The following is a 24,950-nucleotide window of genomic DNA, read 5'->3' as shown; positions in this document are numbered from 1 at the left end:
ATGGAGTGCTAAGTAATCAGCAATTAACTGCACAATGAGCTGTATTATTTGTCATATAACTGCATTCAAATTATGCATTTGTGGATGACATGCACCATTATCCACTTCAAGAGTGCATCAACAAGGACACAGATTAAACCAGAACGACATGTAAAGGACTGCGAGCCTCACTTGTCTCAATTAAAGTCAGAGTTCATGATTCAAGAATAAGATAGACAATGGGCAAAAATGGCATCCACATGAGAGATCCAAGGAGAAAACACTGACTAATAAGAACAATAAGCTTGTCTCACATTTGCCAAAAAAAGCATCCTGATGATTCCCAAGACTTTTGGGAAAATATTCTGTGGACTGACAGGACAAAAGATGGACTTTTTGTGTGCTGTTGCATCTGGTGTAAAACTAATACAGCAGTTCATATAATGAACATTATAGCAACCGTCAAATATAGTGGTGCTAGTGTGATAGTCTGACACTGTTTTGCTGCTTCTGGACCTGAATGACTAGCTATAATTGATGAAACCATGAAATCTGCTTTCTGCGAGAAAATCCTGAAGGTGAACGTCCAGCCATCAGTTTGTGCCCTAAAGCTCAAGCACACTCGGATTATGCAGCGGAACAATGATCTGAAACAGGTCAGGAAGTCCACCTCTGAATGGCTCCAAAAAGAACAAAAAACAAAAACAAAATGAAACTTTTGGAGTAGCCAAAACAAAATCTAAACTTAAATCCCTCTGAGCTGCTTTGGCATGACCTAAATACAGAGTCGTCATTTTTATACCCGCTGTATTGCTCCTATACTGCATATTTCTAAAGTGTGTTTGTTAACAGTACATTTACTGCTACATGCATTGAGAGTAAGCTAACGCAGGGAAAGTAAGACAAAAACAGTTAAACCTTGGCTGTCAAAATTATTAGAGAAAGCAATATGTTTAGTAGTTAAAACAGTCTAAGTTAATACTGCAATGTTACTTCTTAAGAACATATTCTGAATTCAGACAGCTCTACAGTATGCAGATAAACTGTCCACTTACAATTAAAATCATTCCTTTTCCTTTAGTGTTAATAAACTCAACATATTGCTTGCAAAACTGAAGGTATTTTGTTCTTCTGTCAGCACACGAGCATTGATCCTATGCCTGTGCTTGCGTTGGAGTGTAGCAGCACCCACACATATTGCTGAGATGAATGTCTGGCATACAGGTAGACTCTTTATAGCTATTCTGAAATGTTTTGTCAAACAACCTTACAGTGTAACCATATAAGTTATCACAGCCTGACCTGTGTAGGCAGGTAAAGTCGTAAATCTTAAAAGGCAGCGACTTCTGTGCGCATCTCTCTTTAGAGCCGTACATGCTGTAAGCGTAGTTAATATATTTTTTAAAATGCAAAGCATATATAACGTTCCAGAGAAGCTTGCAAAAAGCGCACCGTCTTAAAGGGTTTTACACGCTGATGTTGCATCTGGCCTTAAAGAGATATATACACTTATCATGCTCCACCAGGTAAATGTGGAGCAGGATAGCTCTAAACTACGCCTTTAACATCAACAAGTTATCATGTTTACCACTCTGAGCTGTCTGTGATCACAGTACACCAAAAGATACCAAAAGAAACAATTTGTTCATGACTCTCTCAGTTGCATAATCATTTATGATTCACCACTTCCTGCAGGCTTTAAAACATGCAGTGATTGCCATGACTACAGATGGCATGTGCATAAATGCTGCACATTAAATGATTTGAATATTTATCAAAATGTGACATGCTGGGTTTATTGAGAAGAATTTTACATTGCTGACAGGCAGATAAAATATGTGCGCTTAAAACCTAGATGCTGATGAAGATTGACAGCATTATGGTCCAGCGTATATACTGTGTGCAAAGGGTTCTGCTTAGAAGACCCAGCCACAGGGAGGCCAGTGAAATCCTAGTGCCAGAACCAAGCCTGGATAAAGGGGACGGCTTGGGTTGAAAGATTCATGGATGTAGTGAAGGAGGATATGCAGAGGGTTGATGTTCGAGAGGATGCTAGGGATGGAATAAAATACAGGCAGATGAAGAAGAACATGTTCTGCCTAAAAGTTACCTTGTGTGAGAAGTTGAAGAGTCCGGACTTCCTCCCGGACACGAAGCTGCAGGACCTGCTGCAGGATGTGCTGCCTCTGCGCTTCCTGCATGATGCCCATTCTTTCCAGCTTTCTGTCCGTCAATCTCATCAGAGCCCGCCCTGAACAAAACACGCAAAATGAATCTGAAGGTTAAAGGTGAGACGCCTGGGTGAAATTTAACATGCACAGCTGGAGACACTCCAAAAAGGGCTACCGATAACGTATTCGTGCCTGTGGAAGAGCAGAGTGTCAACGGCATTCAAGTGCAAATTCCTAAAGCTGTTCAAGGACGCAATATTTTCTTTTATAAAAGCATAAAGAGAAACTGTTTTACGACTCTTTCTTTTTTATGTGACCGTCACTTAGCCTGAAATTTCCAATTAAGCCCAGTGCAACTCACTGCAAAGCAGTTTCGTCTCTGCATAAATATCAGTACTGTGTATCCCTTGAGCAAGGATCCCTCACAGCTCTTTCCTTAATTGCAAATCCTTGTATAAAAATTCATAATTTAATCATGCAATCAGTTTGTATGAAGGGGATTTAGGCTGCTGATAAAAAGCCATGCAGAATATGGTGTAATTATTAACGCTTCTTATGAGTGCCTTTGTAACATGTGGGATGGTAAGCAGATAGGATAATACTGCAGAGCAATTACTAGGCATTAAAGTTCGTCCCCAGCAGCTCCCTTTCCTCTTTCGCCCTGATGGCTGTCTGGACAAGAAAATCTGATTGGTTTGACTGCCAAGAGAGTAGCTCGGTCCTGAAAGCCTCATGGATGCTGGTTTCTCATATTCGTCCCCATCTTCTTTTTGTTCTAGTTTCCTCTGTTCCACGACTATTTGTGGTTTGATCAACAACAATCAAATGCGAAGGCTCAATAATAAAGATTTAATATAAAAATGTTTCCTTTTGTTCAAATCCAGCCTGCCTGCAAAAAAAAGGCAGACTTTACAATTTCATGTCTCTTGACTTTCTTGGACTATCTGTTGTAGATTGTTTGGGCATGCTGAGCCCCATGCTACCACTTTGCTACCACAGCACAAAAGGGAGTTTGCTTGGAAAGCTAAGTACCCTTAAGTGTTATCGGTAAAATGTTGACTGTGTTTGGCCAATTTTCTTCTTTCTAACAAAAGAAGCTCTTGACTCTGCCCTACGGCCAGATGGGGGTAAAATGCCTAATATAGTTAAGACGCCTCAACTTGAAGTCGCACTGAAAGACTGTAGACATTACAAAAACACTGGGGAACTAAGTAGAGTCATAAAGACTCAGAAGTAAGAGGAGCATATTAAATGGGAAGATGGAAAGACGAAGACTACTGATGTGAAAAAAGAGAGTGGAATCGGAGGCTGAGAGTGGAAAGTCGGGAAAGAAGAGTGAGACGTACAAACTGACAGAATGAAAAAAAAAAGAAGGATGCACACATAAAGCATGCTGTTATGAGTCTATAAATATTGACCAGCCATCACTTGGCACCTGATCTTGTAACTCAAGATAGATTGGCATGGCAACAGAGGTTTGCTTTTTCTGTGCTTCTGTAAAGTCTACCTTAAACAACAGCAGAAACAACAAAGAAAACACGGCATACTTTACATAATGGATAATAATGCATGCTTAGAATCTTTATATGTTATTATTATCATCTTGATATTATGAATTTGGAAAATTAAAATAAAACTATAGAGCACTTGTGTCAAACTCCAGTCAACTTTTAAATGTGTCCCTGCTGCAACACACACACATGAATAAGATTAGTAGGCCATTAGCAAGACTCTATAGACTGCATGCTGAGGTGGCAACCCCTAAGCCTACTGAAGTAAATGTAAATAAATGGAAGTAAATGCAAGTGTTTGGAAAAATGTACTTTTATTGGACCATCTTCATTCGCTTCGCTTCATTGCAACATGAATCAAATTGTTGAATGCCACCTCAGCTTAAAAGTTTCAGGACACCGGCTCTCGAGGACTGGAGTTTGACACCCCTGCTTTAGAGAAACTCCCCTTAGTATTTATTACTTTACTAAAATTTGTTATCACAACTTGCCTATTGAAGCTTTAATGGGCATCTTTATTGAGACTCAGGATATCTACAAGACTGCTTTAAAAACACTGTGTTACTTACTGTAATACCGACACTAATGTTTCCTAAAGCAATACTGGCAATACTTAAAAAGACTGAAACTAGCAGTGAAACTAATAAAAACTAAACTACAATGAAACATTTTTCAAACAATAAAAACTGGAAACACTCTGGAAATTTTTTTTAATTAAGAACAAAAAGTCAAAACAAACAAACAACAAAAATAAAACTAATAAAGAAAAATAGAAGTATAATAACTACGTTCTCCGCAACTTTAATACCCACCCGTCATTATTTATTTGCCCACACATTGTGTGATCACCACAGACAGAAGATTGGGATACTTAAAAGAATCAAGGTAAGCTAAACCTCATATATCTTATTTCAGGTCAATAAGTTTAAGGAAGAACTTTCATTCAACCATATGTTCTTACTTTGTAACATTCCCTTGCTTTCACCTGTTTGTGTACCTGCTGAGGCTCTTGGTGTACAATCTGAAGGGCAGGCTTACAGTCTTTTCCTCTGTTGCCATTATTATGTGCTGAAACTGCTCTCATTGGACCCTGACATTACTTTGTTTGTAGATGGCTTGTGACTCATATGGCGTAGTAAGTGGACCTTGGCATGATGTTTTTAAATGTCTTTTTCCTCTTCTTTCTCTACAATGTCACCATCACGGGTGAATGATTCCCCCGCTGAAGCCAGTCCAACATATAAGCTGAACAGTTACGTGATAATTGGTTTTGATCTCTTCCACCCAGACTTTCCCTGTTTGCTTATCCTAAGGACAGCTTCAACCCTTTTTTATCTTTACTCCCAGATTTTTTTTTAATTATTATGTGATTGTAATTTTAACAGATTTTTATCATGAGGCATGACAACAACATGCACTGTATTGTATGCAGATATTTCCCCCATTGTTCTTTGTAGAACTCAGAACTCCTAAATTGATTCTACTTTCAAACTTTTGAATATAGCGATTTGTAGTGTGTCACTTTGAAGCCGATAGCCTGTCACTTGCATATGCCTGTTGCTTCGGTTGCCTAGGTAACTCTCTAATGTACAGGGTGGGCCATTTATATTGATACTAGAGATGGCACGATACCACTTTTTTATGTCCGATACCAATACCGATATCATAAATTTGGATATCTGCCGATACCGATATGAATCCGATATAGTGTTTTTTAATCAACAAAACTGTTTTTTTTTTAAATATCTTGCTGCATTTTGTATAAGTTCATACTCAAGTTTAAAACAACAACTACACTAAAGCTATTCTGTTATACCTATATGCAAAAAAAAAATATTTCATAGTTCAGCAATACTGATCAATCTAATAAACTTAAACCTACACCATCCTCCCTATTCTGGTATTTTAAAGAGTACTTAGCGTAAATATTAAGCAACCTAACTAATAGGGTTCCAACTCCCAGCAACAACAAAAATAAATAAATAAAAAATAGGGAACCACCCCTCACACTCCACCTCATGATGCTTAATCAACGTAATCAACCTTAATTTGATGCAGTGTGAAAAAAAATGCACAGAAATCAATTATTTTTCAAGAAATATTAAATAGATACAACATCTTTCTTCAACAAAATTGCAGACTGCACAGATGGTACCTTCCCAAAGGAAAAAGTACTATAGCTTACTAGGGTATATATATTAGACTTAATAGTCACTATATACAGTAATGGACTTCTATTCATTTTACATCAAATTAAAACTTTGGGTGTAAGATTCGGATAATTATTTATTAAAAGCTCGACATTTTAAATGAGAATAAGAAAGAAAAGTATGTCTTTGTGCCCCCTTTTCCCTGTTCATGCCCTATCGGCCCCCCTGGCTAAACTTTGCTAGATCCGCCCCTGCACAGTTACCAGCCGTCAGCTACGTAGAAAAAGATCCTGGAGTAGAAAGTAATAATAAATAAATTCTAACAACAGCTTATCAAGCTTAAACGTGCTACTGTTGTTCAGCCGATGGTTTCCTCTTTCTGGTGCAAAGTGGGCCAAAAACAAACCAGAGAGACGGACTCGCGACAGAAAAGCCGATCAGCTGAACGTTAAGCAGTTTCATGATTGAAGTAGCAGCCAGAAGAAGCAGTCGCTCCATATATCGCTTGTTAAGCTTAACGCAGGAATGCTTTACAAACATTCAGAGATGGACTTACACACTTGCTTTACTTCTCTCGGGGATAACTTTGTCGGAGATGAAATGCCGGGTTGCTAGCGAAGCTCCACATGCTATCCAGACCACCGACAGGTCCCGCATGCCACAGCCGCTCTATCACGTGATGCATACTGCTCCGACGTGCTAACGTTCTGAGGTGAGTTACGGCGTGTTGCAAGTTTTGTGAGGTGCTTTCGTGATATTTAATGGATCGGATTACATTTTTTATTTTTCTCCGATATCCGATCCAGTAATTTAGGTCAGTATCGGACCGATACCGATACGTAATATCGGATCGGTCCATCTCTAATTGATACACCGTAATAACGTGGGAATGGTTGGTGATATTAAAGTCTTGTTTGTGGCACATTAGTATATGTGAGGGGGCAAACTCCTCAAGATGGGTGGTGACCATGGCGGCCATTTAGAAGTCGGCCATCTTGGATACAACTTTTGTTTTTTCAATAGGAAGAGGGCCATGTGACACATCAAACTTATTGTTAATGTCACAAGAAAAACAATGGTGTGCTTGGTTTCAACGTAACTTTATTCTTTCATGAGTTATTTACAAGTTTCTCTTTGTTCACAGCCATTGACATGTCGAAGAGGTTAACACGTGAGTGGATCGAAATTGTGTTGATATTTGGTGAACGCAATAACCGGGTCATTGCAGTAGATTTCAATGCAAGACACCCTACGAGACCACCCGTCTCCCATGCTACAGTTAGCAAACTGCTTGCTAAGTTTTGTGAAACTGGTTCAGTGTTGGATTTGCCAAAATGTGGACGCAAGAAAACTGTCACTAATGAAGAAACATCAGTGGCTGTCCTAGCTTCATTCAGCAAGAGCCCACAGCGTAGCACTCGCCGCATGTCACTGGAGAGTGGCATTAGTCGAACATCCCTTCGGCGGATATGAGCTCCCCTCCTTCTAGAAACTTAAAGTTTAAATTCAACCATAAGCTGCACAGTTGCAATTTGAGTAAAAGTCTAGCTTTTTTAATCTCACAAGTCTAGTGGAATATTGTGAATGCCTGCAACATGACAAGCTCTGCAATTATCATGAACAAGCTGCCAGTTCTCAGCGGTGAATGCCAACGCGCCGCTTCTTCCGGTCAGTGAGGCAGCATTAGCGGGGTGGAACAGCTTCTGTAAGGCATCCAGGCTTTCACTCTGCTTTCCCGCAGTTCTGAGCCATTTGCTTTGACAATCCCACCAAGACTCAGCTGGGAGTTTTTCATACCACAATTAATACACTGTGCACTGTAGCGTGGTTGTGAGGAGAGGAAGAGGAGGAGAAGGAGGAGGTGGACAGCAGAGGAAATTGGTCAAGAGGAAATAAATGAGGTAAGGGGAGGAGAAGATTTAAGAAAGGCTGAACGTAAGGAAGCGAAAGAAAAACAGTGAATCAGCAGTAAAAGGCCCCAGAAATGCAGAGGTGAGAAGAAAAATGAGATAGGGCCTGGGCTGTGTGGACAGTGGTGCGAACGAAATATTATGTCGGCCTGGTGTTCTGCTGCTTGGCCAAGACAGTTATAGCACTATGATATAGCATGGCCTTAGTTCATTTAACATGCCAACACATAAAGATCATGGCAAAAAGACAACATGACAGAAAACCATTAAGTTATCATTTACTTAAAACATATAGTTTACACACTCACACTGTGACACTGTCATCCTTTCCCGACCTAAAAGCGTACCGTTTGGTCATGAATCTAGTTCTCAACATGTGCATAATGACTGTCCTGTTACTGTAGGCAAGAAAGAAAAATGCTGGCTATGATCCAGTCACCACAGCTCGTTCTCTTTCAGAATATTGATTAGACAAGAAATTTCATCCATCTCTGAAAACCGAAAGGGTTTACCCTCTTTCTTTTTTTCACTATCATTCTTTTCCATTCATTCCCCTTTCTCGCTCATTCCATTTAAATGCTACTTCAGAGTTTTTATTTATGAAATTTAGGCAAAGATGACAACCCTTCGACTTTCCAATTTTGGCCATTGAGGTGTTAAAGCTCTAGTATTTTCCTGTCCTCATTAATCAAGCAGCAAAAACTGATGAATTGTGGCAAGTCATTGTTGCAGACGCGCCGTTGGTGTTTATCCAGTTAATTCATTTGTAGGCTGTGGTGATCTGGACAAAGCTGGGGACATCACACACACCCCTGTTTCAACTATGAGTGTTGGACATTTACCGTATTTTTCGGACCATAAGGCGCACCGTGTTATAAGGCGCATTAAGTGAAACAAATCAAGTCAAACTTTACTCAACTCATTCTTTTTGCTTCCTCCACTTCCGTACCATTGCTTCATTTATGTTGAATTCCATCACAGCTGCTCTATTCCCGTGTTGTTGCTGTATATTAATGACTAACCTCGTATTGTTGATGGATTATCTAAGTTGTTCTCCTGACTGAAATTTGGTCCGTTTACAGCATCCTGCCATGCGATCGCATTTATCCCTAACAGTGTTGCCAACTCCTCAGTAAGGAAAATCGCTATTGGCTGTCCTAAAAGTCGCTAGAAGTCGCTAAATGACGTCATTGCCTAATTTGCATAAATGGCCATGCTAATGTAATTGTAACCTACGAGAGAGAAATAACATCGGGGAAGAGACATAAAGAAGAGATTTATTTATGACGAAGTCTCCAATAACACCAGAAAAAGTCACCAGATTTGTCGCTAGTCGCTTTTTAGAAAGAAAGTCGCTAAGGGGGTCTGAAAACTTGATAAATATAGTGACAAAGTCGCTAAGTTGGCAACACTGGTCCCTAACCATCGGGAACCCTCACGTTAACTTTTATTGAGTGGAAAAAAGTTAGCATTCATCCTCCAGCTTCACTGTTTGTTATGCTAACATAGCTGTGTCGCTGTAACGTAGCACATCATTATATACCAGCTAGTCCAACTTCAGTAACCCTACAAAAGTCACTGCTGTTTAGTTTTCTGTCGTCATTTATGTTGGAAGTGATAGCAGAGCTGTATGTTTTAATTTTTTCAGAAATCTCTCAGTAAGAACATGCTATATCATGTTTAGGTGGAAACTAGCGAGCTAACGCCTGCTAACTCCATTAAAGTTAATAAATTCTGTTTTCATGGATGCCTGGATGTTAAAATTAATTGTTACACCTGGTAAAGCAGCAACGCTGATCAGTTTATTAAAGATGAAAGAATTTAGACAGTTTTAAAATCTCAGTGATGCTGCAGTGTTTGTTTGACTTTGGGACCTGACTTTGGGTAAGCGAGGCTCCCGACTAATGCTCCGACAATCCATCAAGCAGTGTGGCTTTGTAGCTTACCAAAGTCATACCAAAACATTTTTGACAGATTTTTCAGCGCCGTGTACCACATAAAATCAGTTAGAGGTCAATAATCACAACTAGAATTCATACATAAGGTGCACCAGATTATAAGGCACACTGTCCATTTTTGAGAAAATTAAAGGATTTTAATTGTGCCTTATAGTGAGGAAAATACGGTAATCTACTTTAAGTGTCCAATAAGAAAGTCATAGATCTGAAACAGAAATTCAGAAGCTGCTCCACAAATAGCAGTTAAGTCGCAGCAGGAGGGCGATTTAACTGAAAAAGGACAAAGGCCCTTGGCAACTTTGCTTTTATATAGGAATATAACAACAACAAAAAAAAAAAACAACCAATTGATACCGGCAACGATTGCAAACTGTTGGCAATCAGCTGTCTGCAATTAGAAATTTGCCTCATCTGTCTGGGAGTGAATGCAGTGAGTGTGAGACAGACCTCATTTATTCGGAGACAGGCTGTCTCCCATCAGGCAACCTGTGGGCAATGAGCTGGTTGCTGTAAATCACCGGGCAACTGGAGGTTGCCATCTTATTTTTACTTTGGTGTAACTAAGCCATTAAACTAGTTGCCTGAGGCCTATAAGGAGAGACCCAACCCACCACCATCCAAAAAAATAAATACAAATATAAACAACCACCCAACTCATTCAGGTCAACCATGTAGTGAATTGAATGTTGAGAGGATTGAGATGATACCCTTGTCACTGAACTATTTTCCACAGAAACAGAGGCAGAGTTTGTTCTACTCTAGTGTTTTTACACGCAATTTGAAAATGTGTCTATCAGTTGTGTCTGTAGGATGTTAAAAGGAAAGGGTGTATATGTGTTGCTGCACATGTTCTACCTGCAACACAAATGTCTGAATTTCAAGTGTTGAACAGCAGGGAGATGAGGTGCTCCATTTTCATTATACTCTGTGTATTTTAACACACAAACCAAATATGGGTACACATGTTGTGCACACATACTTCCTAAAAACACACTGACGTACACACAAACACATTGTCCCTGGGAATTAGATTAATGAGTGGTGGGTGAGCAGCAGTGTTGGGCTGCAGATTAATCTGCAGCTATAGCGTGACCATAGTCAGTGATGAATGGGAGCTTAAAGTGCATCTGTACACACGCACGCACGCACAAACACAAATACATATACAGACAAAGCACTCACACCCAGACACTGATCCTGCAGTAGCCCACTTCATTTTGCAGGTGGAGCTAAAACGGCATACTAATTATGGCTGTGTGTGAGGCAGCCATGTGTAAGGACAGGAGTACAAAGGCAGCAAATTAACAGTCCTCTGCCTCCAATTTCCAAAATGGCACTTTTCAGCCCTGACAATTTTTGGCAGCTGTGCTCAAAGCTTTCGATACGGAGCAGGAATGTATTCTAAGACTTTTCCTCAGGTAAGTCTTCCATACCAGTCACTCATCTCAAATCTCCTTCTCAGCTGTGCCCATATGGGTGTCCTCTGGGGATGAATGTCACCGAGCTGCATCTGGAAAACTGCACTCCAAACCCGCACGACAATCTGTCAAGCGCAGAATAACAAGCCATGCAAGTGTTGAGCGCTGGATATCCAGTACACTTCTTGCTGCCATATGTGATAGGATCCCCCTCAAGAATAAAACCAAGATAGGCGTCCGGGTGGGCGTCCGGGTACACACCGGCTCACTCCTTGGCGGCCGCTTGTCGGGGCCTGGGGCCTGGGGCTCGCTCGGGCCCCTTTGGAGGTGGGGTGCCCCCGGCCTCTCGGCCTGGGGCTCGGTCACTCAGGCACAGCTGGGGGCCGGCAGAGCTCACGGGCGCGTCACTGCAACTCCCCCTGACTTCTGCTCCGCGGCTGCTGGGCGAGCCCTCATCTGGGACTCTCCTCAGCTCTTACTGGAACAGTGGCGCGGCTGCCCCTCTGTTGGTCTTCCATGGTCTCTTGTGTTCTGGGGGCCTCTGGATGTCTGGAGTTTTGATCTCCTCCATACCTGCTTCACACCCTGGAGGACGGGGCTGTGGCCCCCCCACACTCCCTAGCAGATCATTACATGGAGAAACCTTTGGAATGCAAGCATGCTGATCCACACAGGTATGCACACATGGGTATTCACAGACGCGGACTAAAGCTTTCTTGGCTGCTGCCTCAAAGCACACTGTGCGCTGTCTATCTTGCGTGCTGCACAATATCGTTTATTATTTAGTAAATATTGATATCTATGACTAGCTAGTTTATTGTGATGGTGCTTTGTTTTCTCTATTATTATGTTGCTCTTTGTTGTTTGCTGTCTCCTCTGTTTGTTTTTTTTGTTTGTTTGTTTTTTTTTTCTCCATACAGGTGACCCAGGAGTTCTTTTTTTTTTTCTCTCTCTTCCCCCCCCTTCTCACCGTCTCTTCTCCCCTTTGGTTTTCTTTCTTTCTCTCCCCCTCTTTCTCTCATTCATTCCCCCTGTCCTATTTATTAAAAAAAAAAAAAAAAAAAAAAAAAAAAAAAATGACAAAGGATGAACTGAAGCTCTGCCATCACGTAATGTCGCATACTGCTGTTTCTGATGTCATTTAAAAAAAAAAAAAAAAAAAAGAAAAAAAAAAAAAAAGAATAAAACCAAGATAACAGAATTGGATTCAACTAGCGTGCAGTGACAAAACTGTGGCAGCACTGGGCATATCCTTCACTAGTATTCACTGTGATGTGGCGCAGCTTGAAGTCCTTAAAGTCAATGGCAACTGATTGTCTCAGTCACGCAGCTGCCTGTAGCCCTGGAGCTAAAAGGCTACTAGAGCTACTGAGCACCTGTGATCCAATGCTAATGCTAATGCAGAGTGTAGGAGAAAAGCCCAGTTATAATCCTAGAGAGAACAAGGTTCAGTCTAAGTAATGAAGACAGTCCCACCAGAGATGGAGAGACACACAATTACATGCACCCAGACAGATAATAAGCCGCCTCAATCCTCCACTTGTCACATCAGTAGTAGCCTCATGCTGATTTCACCATTACTGATGTATTCTAAGTTTGCCGATCATTATACTGCAACTCTGTTGGATAGCCACAGCTAACAACATGCAGACAGCTCACTTGGACTCTAACACTGTGGAATCCATCTAAATTACTGAGATGACTTGAAGTTTGCCGTGGCAATAACTAGCCATCTTTCGATGGTTATTATGGAAGGACAATCGCTTGTCATTTTAGATAACTACCGTTCTGCGAGATGAAGTAGATTGCTGGATACACTTGTGAGCCAGAGAGGTTGTGATGACCCAGGTGAAACCTGCTTTGAATCTGTCATACCAACCTTGAATTCACCTACACTATCAAGTTATCTATTGCTGTAGTAGGAAGAAGAAAGTTATTATTCTAGAATTATATTTGGGTAATATTTACTTTTTTGGTGGAATACTGTAGATTTTCTGGGCCTTTGATGTTTCTATATTGCATTTATTTCTATGTGGCGCATGGGCATGCTGCACTTAAAATGCACTGTGAATTCGTAGTTTCTAAATAGTAGGTATTAAAAATGTGGCAAGCAAAATATGTAAACACATATACAGTCCTATGTGCATGGCGTTAAGGAAACCTTGTGAGACTAGTTTTACTGATGCAGGAAACATTTAGGAGAATCAGATGTCTTACACAAAAATATTTATTGCAGAGAGCTTGGTCCTGCTGAATAGATCACAGCAATTCAGGCTGACACGTAAAAAAGCCACCATCCACTTAAGTGGCCATTATGATAACAGCCCATATTTTACCCTACACAAAAACAAGCCATTCACAAGTATTGCACATTGCTCTCCATACACCACTTTGTGAATGAGATATTATATATGGGGCAGGTGTTACTTGGAAGGGAAAACTTGTAAACTATTCAAGGTTTTTCTAGTGAAGCCATAAAGATGGAGGATGGTAGGAAGATGTGATTGGTTAGTTGGTCTGCTGAACTACCTATGAGAGACCCCATCCTCAGGGTAACCCCTTGAAATCATAGCTAAGCGACAAACATCTTCACATATACACACAGACAATAAGCATGAAATATATATATTGGGGCTGAAATACAGCGCAAATCAAGACAGAACCTAAACGGATAACTGTAAACACTGTTGTACCTTGCTCCTGACCTCTTCTTTACTGATAACAACTTGAACCAGATCTTTGGATTCATCACACCATCAGACACATTGCCACAGATTTTGGGTTCGGTTCTTTTTCTCTGGCATACCTCAGCCTCTTCTTCCTGAATGGCTTCAGATAGCCTGGAGGACTATTTCTTAAGACATTGAGGGTAAGATGGTAAGATGGTTCTCTTAGCAATAAAGTTTAAAGGCACTGAGATCGTCCTTGTAATCGTCACCCACCACTGTTGTGTCATCAGCAAACTTCACAATGAAATTGTAGATACTAGTGGCCGTGCAGTTGTAGATGTAGCGTGAGTACATGAGAGTTCAGTATACACCCCTGACGTAACACCACGCTGCCGTCTATGAAGGCTGCATGACGTCACACCGCGCGACACCGGTGATAAGACCCACCACTGTTGAATTGTTGGCAAACTTCACAATGAAATTGGAGATGCTAGTGGCTGTGCAGTCGTAGGTGTAGAGTGAGGACAGGAGAGAGCTCAGTGTTGGGTCTGTGCTTCCACAGGGCCCGCTGGTTTAGAGACTTATTCCCATTAACGAAGCAAGACGAACAGCTCAACCGGGTTTTCACATGCTAGCAAGGGAAGGATCTCAGAGCAGCCCTTCTGCCCTCGGTGTCAGACCACTTTGAAGAACCATCTCCCCCTGCAGCCTTTTATTTCTGTGACACACAGTTTACACAAACACCCACTGTAAAAAACCCCATGGCTATAAAAGGTTAAAACACTGTGTCTTTGTGTGTGTGTGTGTGTGTGTGTGTGTGTGTGTGTGCGCGCGTGTGTGCGTGTATGTATGTGCGAGCATGTGCGTGTATGTGTATGCATGTGAGTGTGTGTGTTTGGGGGTGCGTTTGTCTGACCTCCTGCTCACCAAAGGGTCATAAAGGCAGGAAGTTTAAAACAGAACCTTCACATAGGATGTGTCCCTATAATAAAACACTATAGCCTCCTCCACCATTCAACAGCCTGGGGAGGGCAATAGAAACAGGAGAATGTCTTTGACCATATAGTTTGAACCAAGACTTGCAAATTTAAGTAACACAATGACAACATTTAACAATTTGACTCTAACACTCAGTATACACCCCTGACGTAACACCGAGCTGCTGTCCGCGATGGCTGTATGACGTAACAACGCGCTGACCTCTGCGAAAGCTGCGTGACGTCACACAGGTCACACCGCGCTGCTGTCACACCGGTGTCACCGCAGCCACCATGCTGCGCTGCGTGATGTAACACTGTGCTGACTATGAAGGTGTATGCTGTTTGTATGAACTGACCAGATGGTCTGCCAGATGTACAGCTAGGAAACGGAAGCTGTTCACTCTTTCCACTGTTCACTCTTGATGGTGATGGTGATGTGCTCTTCTACACCTCCAGAGGTCCACTATCATCTCTTCTGGTTTTGTAACATTTAGGGTGAGATGGTAGTCTTAGCACTGGAGTTTAAAGGCACTGACATCCTCCTTGTAAACTGTCACCCACCATTGTTGTGTCATCCGCAAACTTCACAATGAAATTGTAGATGCTAGTGGGCGTGCAGGCGTAGGTGTAGAGTGAGGACAGGAGTGAGCTCAGTATACACCCCTATAAACCCAAGTTAACATTATTCAAGAGAAGTAAATTGATATGAATTCCAATCACATTGCCTACTCCTCATCATAACTCACAGGTAGGCTAAAGCAGTGGAAGCAATTTGGAACCAGGGTTCCTAATTCGTGTATATAATTAATGCATGTCATTTAAAAAAAGACAAAAATTAAAGAAAAAATAAAAATAAAATAAGAACATTTAAAAAAAATGAAAAAAAGCCATGCACATGCCTTCAGGCTTCTCTAAGGCACTGCCTGCTTTCAGGCTTTGCTTCCATTGCTGAATCACACTAGTAAAATACTTGGGAGACATAAGCAGAACAGTGTGACACGATTACTGTGCTTGAGACTGTAATCATATGAACACATAGTGGCAATGAGATAAGTTGCCTTTGAATAAATGTCCCATTTTCTCAAAATCGTTACAAAAGCCTCACTGGTACACGAGCTGCAATCACTTGGATATCTGCGCTTCTCTTTTGGGCCGAGACATTATTTTTTTTCTCTTTTCATCAATAAACGAATATCTCTTTTCAGTTTATTATTATATCACTATTTAACGACAAGTCATTCACGGTCTCTACAGATTAATTTTTAATTCTCTATATGAAGAAAATTAAGAACGCCATTTTCTAAACATGCAATTGGCAGGACAGTAATTAATAACATGTAACACACTGACATGTAATCGCCTTGCTAATGGTTTCATTAACCATGATTCCTTCTGCCTGTGGATCAGATTGTCCCCCTAAGAGCTCATCAGCTCACTGCACAACTCAATCACTCAAACAACAACCACCGATGGATCTTTTATGTGGCTCGCCACTTGATTTGGAGCCATGTTAGTCCCTTTGACTCATTTGCTGTTTGCATTCTCATCTATTACCTGGAAGCAGTCTGTAGAAATCACTGCATTCATGAAACAAAAGCTCTTTAGATTATGAGTTACATTTATATAGTGTTTTTTTGTCCTGATGACGATTCAAAGTGCTTTTCACTGCAAGACACATTCACATTTTTTAAAACTATGAAACTATAAATATAAACAGATGGTAACTTTTTTTCCTTTTTTTTTTAAAAAGCACCCTGTGAGTAACCCTGAGGCACACAAACACCACCACAAATACCCTGGCATATGCTAGTGTGACAGCAACCGGTTGGAAGTTTTTACCATCTCATCCAATCCTAACTTGAAAACTGTTGTATAAATGTGGTTCATCCTAAAAACAAAACAAAACACTGCACTCAAATCTGGACCCCCATCTTCGACAGTTTTCTAAAACCAGCCCCTGCAGCCAGCCTCCACAGCTGCTTCTAATTCAGTCACTGTACGCCCTTAGAGACACTCTGAATTTCCACACTGTGATGTAATGGTCTCCTCTGACAGAAAATATAAGTTAATAGCGACTCGCCCATTTTTCCTCCTTCATCCTCTTTGCTTCTGATTACCTATGTCATCGCACCTTTTATGCTGATTACATCTAAAGTATCGGAAACGGTGTGTTTAACTAATTTACCATGCCAAGCTATTCTCTCAACCAAAAGAGCTTTGTCTTTGTAATTACAACGGATTAGGGACTAATATCTAATTATGCCTTAATATGCTTTAATGCATTTTTAATGGCAGCTGAGTGTTAAAGTCAAATTCGCTGCCGTCTCTGTTGGGGGTGGGAGGTGAAGATTGAGGAAGGGAAAGGGTTTCTTGGCAGCAGAGGCTGGAGGGAGGATAGGAAACATTGATTTCTTTGGCAGAGGTTAGAGGAGCCTAGAAGGAAGCCAGCTGCTGCATACTGAAGTCGCTCAACGTTAAAATGTTGCACCAGTCCTGATCCGCAGTAAAATGCATTTCCCTCGCCGCTGTTTTATGTCAGGAGCGGGAGGACACAAATGCCTGTTTGAATTATGATCTGAAATAGAGACCGTTTATTGATTTGCTACTTTATGAAGGGACGACTACGTTGCCAAGACAAGTGAGATTGAGTACCGCTGGCAGCCAAAAAGAGGGCTGACTTTTCTGTCAGAAAATACAGTCAAGAATTGCTACGGTCTGGAGACTCCGATGCTAAAAAGCCAAAAATCTATTCATGCATACACATGTGCACGCACACGCACACACACATGCACGCATGGTTCTGATTTTCAAGGGTCACAGCTCATGGCTGACAAGCACACTGAACAAATAGATATTCTCAGACGCATGCCTGCATGCTCTTATAAATGTATTCATACTCACTGTTTGTTTGTCTACGCATGATTGTTTTCCACAACAATATTCCATCATTTGTTTCCCCCTTGTTTATTCTAATAGAGTGTAGGAACAGAAAAATATCTGCATAATATTTCAAAGATTGATTGGGATGCAAATTGCCTCGTGAGCCCAATTGGTGTGGCTTGGCCTGTTTTAATTGGGCTCTGTTAATTAATGCTCAATGTGAAGACAAACTGAATTACTTGCAGGTTTTGTGCATGTCATTATCTCCTAATTGTGCCAGCGTGAATGTGTATGTGTGTGCGTGTGTGTACAATATGAGCATGAGTTTTCATTTGGTTAACCCTTTCCACACCTGTTAGAGCCCGCAAACATTATTACACCTTAATAACAATCACAGGTCATTAAGTTAATACACTATTAGGAAGCTAGGTTCCAGGGTTTTATTAACTGGGAGACTAAAAGTGTAATTAATTTACAGACTAACTGGATGCACTAGAATTGTTAGGCACACAGAGGTGTTTAATCTTAAAGTTAGATTAATTTTTCCGTATTCAGATATGGACCTCATGAGAAATTTCAAATGAGTGGATGGATAAGCGCTCTAACTGCGTGATTAAGAGCCCTTTAAATCGTCCTTTTATATTTGCCTTGTAAGTCATCTGAATCGGCAAATATTTTATTTAGCACACGAGCTCCGAATCAGTCCACAGAAACCAGAAGCTAATGTTTCACAAGTGACTCGTCAATACATCACTTTTAGCTTTTACCTTGAGTGAAAAGAAAACAAAATAAAATCTGCTGAAATGCCTTCGCTTGAAAACGGATTTAAAAACAAAAAACAAAAACGCAGCAGTGGTTCAGCAAGCGTGCAATGAACTGTGGATCTCTCAGACCTCTATGCTGGTGATGAGATATATCTGCAACTTGAGCTGCAAAGCGGCGAGATTCATATTTTCAGGCCATTAAACAGGAGATGCTAAATCTCAAAATCCTCTATGCAGACGTATAACAGAACAAATGCATCAACGGGTGAAATGGGAGCGTGAGTCATTACACCACTCATCATGACCACCAAGTGATTTATCCTGCCAGCCAGTCACTGAGTCGAGGAGGTCCTCGACAGCAACAAATAAACATATTAATGCGATCATTCGTGCTCTGAGAGGTAGAGAGTGCGGCAATTAGCGCTCGTCTGTTGCCACGCGGGCTGGAGTGTCGTTAGGTCAGAGTGACCTTGAGTAGCCTCGTTAGGAAGATGATTGACATGGCCGGCTGTTTTCGGCGGGAACGCTGAAAGTGGGAAGCGAGGGATGTAGGCCGGGTGGCAGGTGGCAGACAGTGGGTGCAGAAAGCACCTGGGATGTTATGAATGAGATCTGGTTTTGTCAAGAGCAGATGTGATAAATGTACCAGTTTCATGAACTTGACTCCAAACCTCATTTAAAGAGAGATATTCAGTGATTTAACGTTGTGATATTTGCTGCATATCATGTTACTTGCACTTTAGCACTTTTTCAGGAGCAAAACAGATTTGCTTTGTTTTTTCTTACTTTCTTTAATTAGTTAGCAGAGGTCTGACAAAGGTGGCTGCAAATATATTTAAACTCTTCACACATGCATGTTGCACCTTTTCTAAATAAGCCGGTAATAAAAAATTGGAGTTTACCAGGCAGGAAATGCTAAATCTTTAAATTCTACAGTTAGCTTAACCTCTGTGATTGCACAGAGCTCTCAGGAAGTGAGTATCTCAGAAGTGCACTTATTTAATTACTGATATCAAATGGAAACATGTTTGTAATGTTACGTTACGTTAAAAGCCGCCACTATGAGTTCTACTAAACTGTCCATATAGCGGATATAGCAGTTCAGTATCTATACATCCATTTCGTCTTATCCTATTGATCATGAATGTGAATGGAAAAAAAATCAACCAGGTTTTAAAAGAGCAACGAGCTACTAGAAACCCGTGGATAATAAGCCATAAACCTCCTCAAATGAAGCCACTGTACAGGTGCCAAAAACTACCTGTGATGTCGTGCTGTTTGAACGAATCGCTGTAGATCTGGTGCTGATTGGGACAGTGTTTCTTCAGCCATTTGCACACGTCCTGTTGGGTCCACAGGGCCACTGGCTTGGACAGCTTCACATATCCTGTCTGTATAAGATACAAACATAATAATAAAAAAAATAAGAACTCCTTATTTTAAAATCTTTTTACACAGTCACCATTTATAACCATTAATAAACCCTGATTATGACGTTTATGGACTACCGCTTCCTCTTTTTGGTCAAATCGTTTGATCTAGAAGATGCAGGTAAAATACTGTTATGTGTCAGTGTTTTCCGTTTTGACCTGGTGGGATCATGCCACTTTCACTTCTTAACTGTATTTTAGTGTATCTGAATTTTTACAGGCTGCTTTGTGACATTTTCCCTTCTGCATCAGTGATCAATGGCTAATAAGTGATTTTTTTACACTATAACTCCAGAAAAATGTTTAAAAAGACAGTCATGAAATCTACAGCTGGGAGCTCAGCACAAAGTAAAATATTAAATTTTGAATTACACACACTGTTATGTATGAATTAAACATATGTTCTCAACATATGTTCACATTGTACAGCTCAGAGAAACGTATCGCTTGCGTTAAAGTTAAACACTAAATGGCTCATTTTTCCTCAACAACAACAAAAATCTGTATCTAAACACACAAAAAAATGATGACTGAGAGAAAGGTGGTGTTAATTTGTGCAAATCAATTCTGTGAGGAGAAAAGTGAGAAACACAAAGGGATCAAAAACATGGACTCGAAATAAGCAGCTAGAAGATGAACACCTTGTGCTGTCGTCTCTTTACATGTGCGGAAATTTGGCCCCTGAATTATAACACGAAGCTTAGAGGATAACTTTAAGTTTTCTATTTTGATTATTTGCTTTAACGCCTGATAAGCACGTTAATCAAAATTACAGATGTCAAGAATGCATGCAAGCTCTGAGCGCTGCAAATGCACCAAACCAGTATAAGAATATTTCCACATAAGCAGTAGACCAGCCAACATCAACACCACCAAATGTCTCTGCACATATTGAACATATGTTATTCTCTGTATATCTTATTATTTATTGTGATTTGCTAGGCTTTCTTTAAGCGCCGATGTGGGACAGTACCACACTTTCATTGTACTACGTGTAATGGCAATGAAGAGTTAAACTATTAGTGCACTTCTGAGGGAAATTAAAAGTATGCCCCTTCAAGTGTCCTGTTAGTTTTCTTGTTGACTGACTTTTGCTGTATGCTGGGAAGTCTTGCAGTGTTTTATTCTTTCTGTATGGGCATCTGAAATAAAAAAAGAATAAACTAGACCATAAGAAAGACAGATATCATACTGTAAAAGCACAAGAGGACCAACACTTACTGCTATCCAGGGCCAATAGTATCCAAAACCTATAACATTGTAGCTGTAGCCAGTTTTGACAGAGAACTATGAACGAGTGCATGCATACACTTCTCTGTTTTGCATTGCAGTCTTGCTGCAAGACACCTTTCTTATTTAAACGCACTACTTCAACAGCAGGCTATGCAGTAGACTGCCAGCGGATTGCTCTTGAAAGTGCTGGCAATGGATTTGATTTTGATTGAGGGGGCTACTAAAATTACAAACACAGAGAGGTGATTAAAATTTCACATCCACTCCCCTCCACTTCAGCCTGCTCTCTGGCTGCCGTGTGGTGCGGCATAGCAATGGAAGCCCCCTCTTTCCTCCACCCAAAGAAAGCAGAGCAGCAGGTACTGGCAGCATTTCTCCCGGCTTGTGCCTTCTCGCTCCTCCTTTCTATCCCGTCTCATCTCTCCCCAACGTTCAATCTCACGCAGGCCCTGTCAGATCTATCGCGTTGTCTTTCTCACTTCTTCTCCCCGCATATTGTAGCCCTCGTCTCTCCCATCGCCCTTCTCTCACCTGTTTCTTATTATATGGTGCTACCTCACTCTTGCCTTTTCGGTGTCTTTTCACCGCTCCTTCCCACTCATCACGCGGCATCCCTGAGAGAAAGAGAAATTGAGGGATGTGTACATGCTGATTTGGGCATATGGTCTGTATCCCGTGTAGGTAGGCGAAGTGACAGACAGCCAAAGAAAGCAGGTAGCTATGTACGCAGAAAGGCGAGGCCGCCTCTCTTAATACGATTGCTTGGCAGCCTGCAAAGGATAGGTGTAGAAACTGCAGAGAGGGGAGGGTGTGGTATTACAGGAAGAAACCACATTAACCATTAAACACAGCTCAACTCAATGCTAATTAACCCCGACTATAAGCCTGAGGCGACAAAAGAGAGAGGGAGGCCAGGATGTCATAAGAGTGAAGGATGGAGAAGAAAAGAAGAGAGAGAGAGAGGAGTGTGAGTGTGTGAGTGTGTGTGTGTGTGTTATGAAAGCATGTGAGAAAGTAGAGTGTAGAAAAGGAGGAAAAAGAAAAAAGAGAGGAGGCTGGGAGTGTGAAGGATGGCCGGACTGACAGATGATCCAGAGGAATGAAAAGCAAAAAGCCTGGTGCTCCATGGTAGACTCAGCAGAGTTTGACACAGGAGACTCTCTCATTTTCCATGAACCCATTTGTGAGTCAATGGCCATCTGTGTTTTACATTCTGCACTGATTTAGCCCATAGCTGTGTTCCCTGGGCCTGTACAATAGGTGAGCCGGTGCCTTTCTGCCTGCCAGCCAGCCTGCAGAGCCAAAGGGCGGAGAGAAAACAGAACAGAGAAGAAAACAAGAGTACAATCATGCTCAAAGAGCCGTGTTCAAGAGACTCCAGGCCAATTAGAGTTTTGAGTGACAGCGCAGGGGTGAGAGAGGAAGCCCGCTTTATTTCTAAGTGGAATACGTCTGGGAACGAGCACACAAAGACGCACGCATTTATCCACATGTGCAGCCCGTTCGCACAAATGCGTTCACACTGGAAGGAATACGCATAAATGCAATGCATACGCGCGCACGCGGCACATTTATATGACCGCCATCTGTGCCGATATGCGTACAGTGTTGTGATGTCCTTGGATTTAATTGATATCTGAAAGCCCAGTAGAGCTTCCAGTATTCTTCACGTTACCTTAGCAACAGAGCAAGGACAACCTCAAAAATTAAAAGATGAGAAATAAAGCCTTTTGGGGGGAAAACGCACAACCCTAAGATGAACCAGAGTCTGCGATAAACATACATTTCCAGTCACACTGGAAAAAAACAACTATTACATACATAATGAAGCATGTAATCCCACTAACGCTGATAAGCATTTAAAGATCCAATATGAATGCACTCAGCTAAATTAATCAAGAGGCAATCACATGGCCCCTTTGTGAGGACAGTATTGGAATACAAAAAAGAGCTGGGAATTAAAAAGCGCTGAAAAGCATTCCAGAGACAAACACCATGTGACTGAGAGAGTGAATTTGGCAGTGGTGTTGTACGGCAATAATTGTTTCTTAGGAGAACTGCAAACCCCCCTCATCCCCGTGCCGCGGTTTTCATTTTGCCTCCAAGATTGTCGGGCTGATTGCAGGGTCAAATGGCTTTTCACTCAATTAAAAATGTTAACTACAGCAGCAATTAGCTCATGTAAGGACATTGTCTTGTCAATAATTTGAATTTAGTGCTAAACTGACCACAAGGAGCTTATGAAGTGAAACAGATTTATTAGTTCGTCTGAGTTTTGCTTAGTTACCAGAAATAACTCAAATTCAACCTCGGCTCTGGATATTTCCCTGGACAATATAAAGTGGCAGAGTTCATTTATTGAGCAAATGCACACAAGGGCAGAACAAATACTCGATAGCTATTTGATAGCAAAGTGCTGTTCCTTTTATTTAAAACCGTTGTCTAGTAGCCTTCATTAGGCGCAGCGGTGTTTGTTGAATAAATCGTAGCTGATTCCCTTTTTGTCCTAAACAGGTATGAAAAAAAAAAATGGAAGTAATGTTCACACAGTACCAAAAGTTGCGTGTAAAAGTCGCTAAGCCTACCTACCTTCGTGGTAACCGATCTCTCCCAGGTTGGCATTTTTAAGACTTCAGTGAAAGCAAAGGGCTGTTGTTCTTCTGAAACTGTTAAACCCGTGTCAGCCAACCCAGGGTCTGCTAAAACTGTGACGTATAACCCAGAGACCATTAACACCAGCTCTGATGATACTAGGACTGTTTATTCATTTGAACCGCGGCCTCAAGCTCAGTTAGCCGCGCGGCCTCAAGCTCAGTTAGCCGCGCGGCCTCAAGCTCAGTTAGCCGCGCGGCCTCAAGCTCAGTTAGCCGCGCGGCCTCAAGCTCAGTTAGCCGCGCGGCCTCAAGCTCAGTTAGCCGCGCGGCCTCAAGCTCAGTTAGCCGCGCGGCCTCAAGCTCAGTTAGCCGCGCGGCCTCAAGCTCAGTCTCTAATTCCACCACCGTTGTCATCACAACCACTATGTCAGTCACCCTCAGTTCAGCCTCCTGTTCAGCAGCCACCAGCCCTGCATCCTGTGTCAGTTGTTCCACCTGTAAAACCATACAAGTCAATTCTACCCGAAAGACACTGCTCCTCGCCCATCCACTACAAGCAGAGAGACAAATCTAACAATACTGTCAACAGTCCTCAAAAGCTGGCCAGTTCTGAGACTGCGACACACTCCAGGGCCTCCCCAGAGGCCGGGGTTCAGCCCCCAGCTGATTCTGGATCCCTGGAGGTCAAGAAGCCAGCTGAGGACTGCACCCAGCTGTCACTGCCTGAGCAGAGTCAACGCTCTGTGCAGCTGAAGTCTGCTATGTGTTTGCCAGGGGCCACTGTGCCTGCTGGTTCTGTTCTGTTTCTGCCAGAGGTCCCCGCGCCTGCTGGTTCTGTTCTGTCTCTGCCAGAGGTCTCCGCGCCTGCTGGTTCTGTTGCGTTCCTGCCAGAGGCCCGTGTGCCTGCTGGTTCTGTTGCGTTCCTGCCAGAGGCCCGGGTGCCTGCTGGTTCTGTTGTGTTCCTGCCAGAGGTCTCCGCACCTGCTGGTTCTGTTCTGTGTGTGCCAGGGGCTCCAGTGCCCACTGGTTCTGAGACTGTTTTTGCTGGGGGGCCCGAGGAGCCCGTCCAGCCATCTGCCTCGTCAGCTGGGGGGCCCGAGGAGCCCGTCCAGCCACCAGCTGCAGTCTCATCACCAGCTGCAGTCTCATCACCAGCTGCAGTCTCATCACCCTCGCCTGCTGCGGCCTCAGAGTCTTCGGCCTCGCCTGGTCCGGTTTCAGCATCATCCTCATCCTCGTCGCCTGGTCCGGCTCCAGCATCATCCTCATCCTCCTCGTCGCCTGGTCCGGCTCCAGCATCCTC

The 24,950-nt window shown here is 42.1% G+C and overlaps 1 protein-coding gene across 2 annotated transcripts in view; it reads right to left on the bottom strand.

The window, feature by feature from the left end:
• The window catches only part of samd12 (sterile alpha motif domain containing 12), a 132,471-nt gene that overhangs the window by 69,093 nt on the left and 38,428 nt on the right, over nt 1-24,950 (bottom strand). For both annotated transcript variants that reach the window (XM_085445756.1, XM_085445755.1), the window contains exons 3-4: nt 19,652-19,781; nt 2,090-2,230 (exon numbers count right to left, since the gene is read on the bottom strand). In XM_085445756.1, the coding sequence (XP_085301882.1) occupies nt 2,090-2,230; nt 19,652-19,781 (271 nt within the window). The remainder of the gene's footprint in view (nt 1-2,089; nt 2,231-19,651; nt 19,782-24,950) is intronic.

Source organism: Copadichromis virginalis, linkage group LG22 (genome assembly GCF_057382275.1).
Source record: "Copadichromis virginalis isolate Kocher_CV1m ecotype Utaka linkage group LG22, C_Virginalis_male_GT1.1, whole genome shotgun sequence".
NCBI lineage: Eukaryota > Metazoa > Chordata > Actinopteri > Cichliformes > Cichlidae > Copadichromis > Copadichromis virginalis.
The sequence above is the reverse complement of the archived record's forward strand: the minus strand, read 5'-3'. Positions and strand labels throughout refer to the sequence as shown.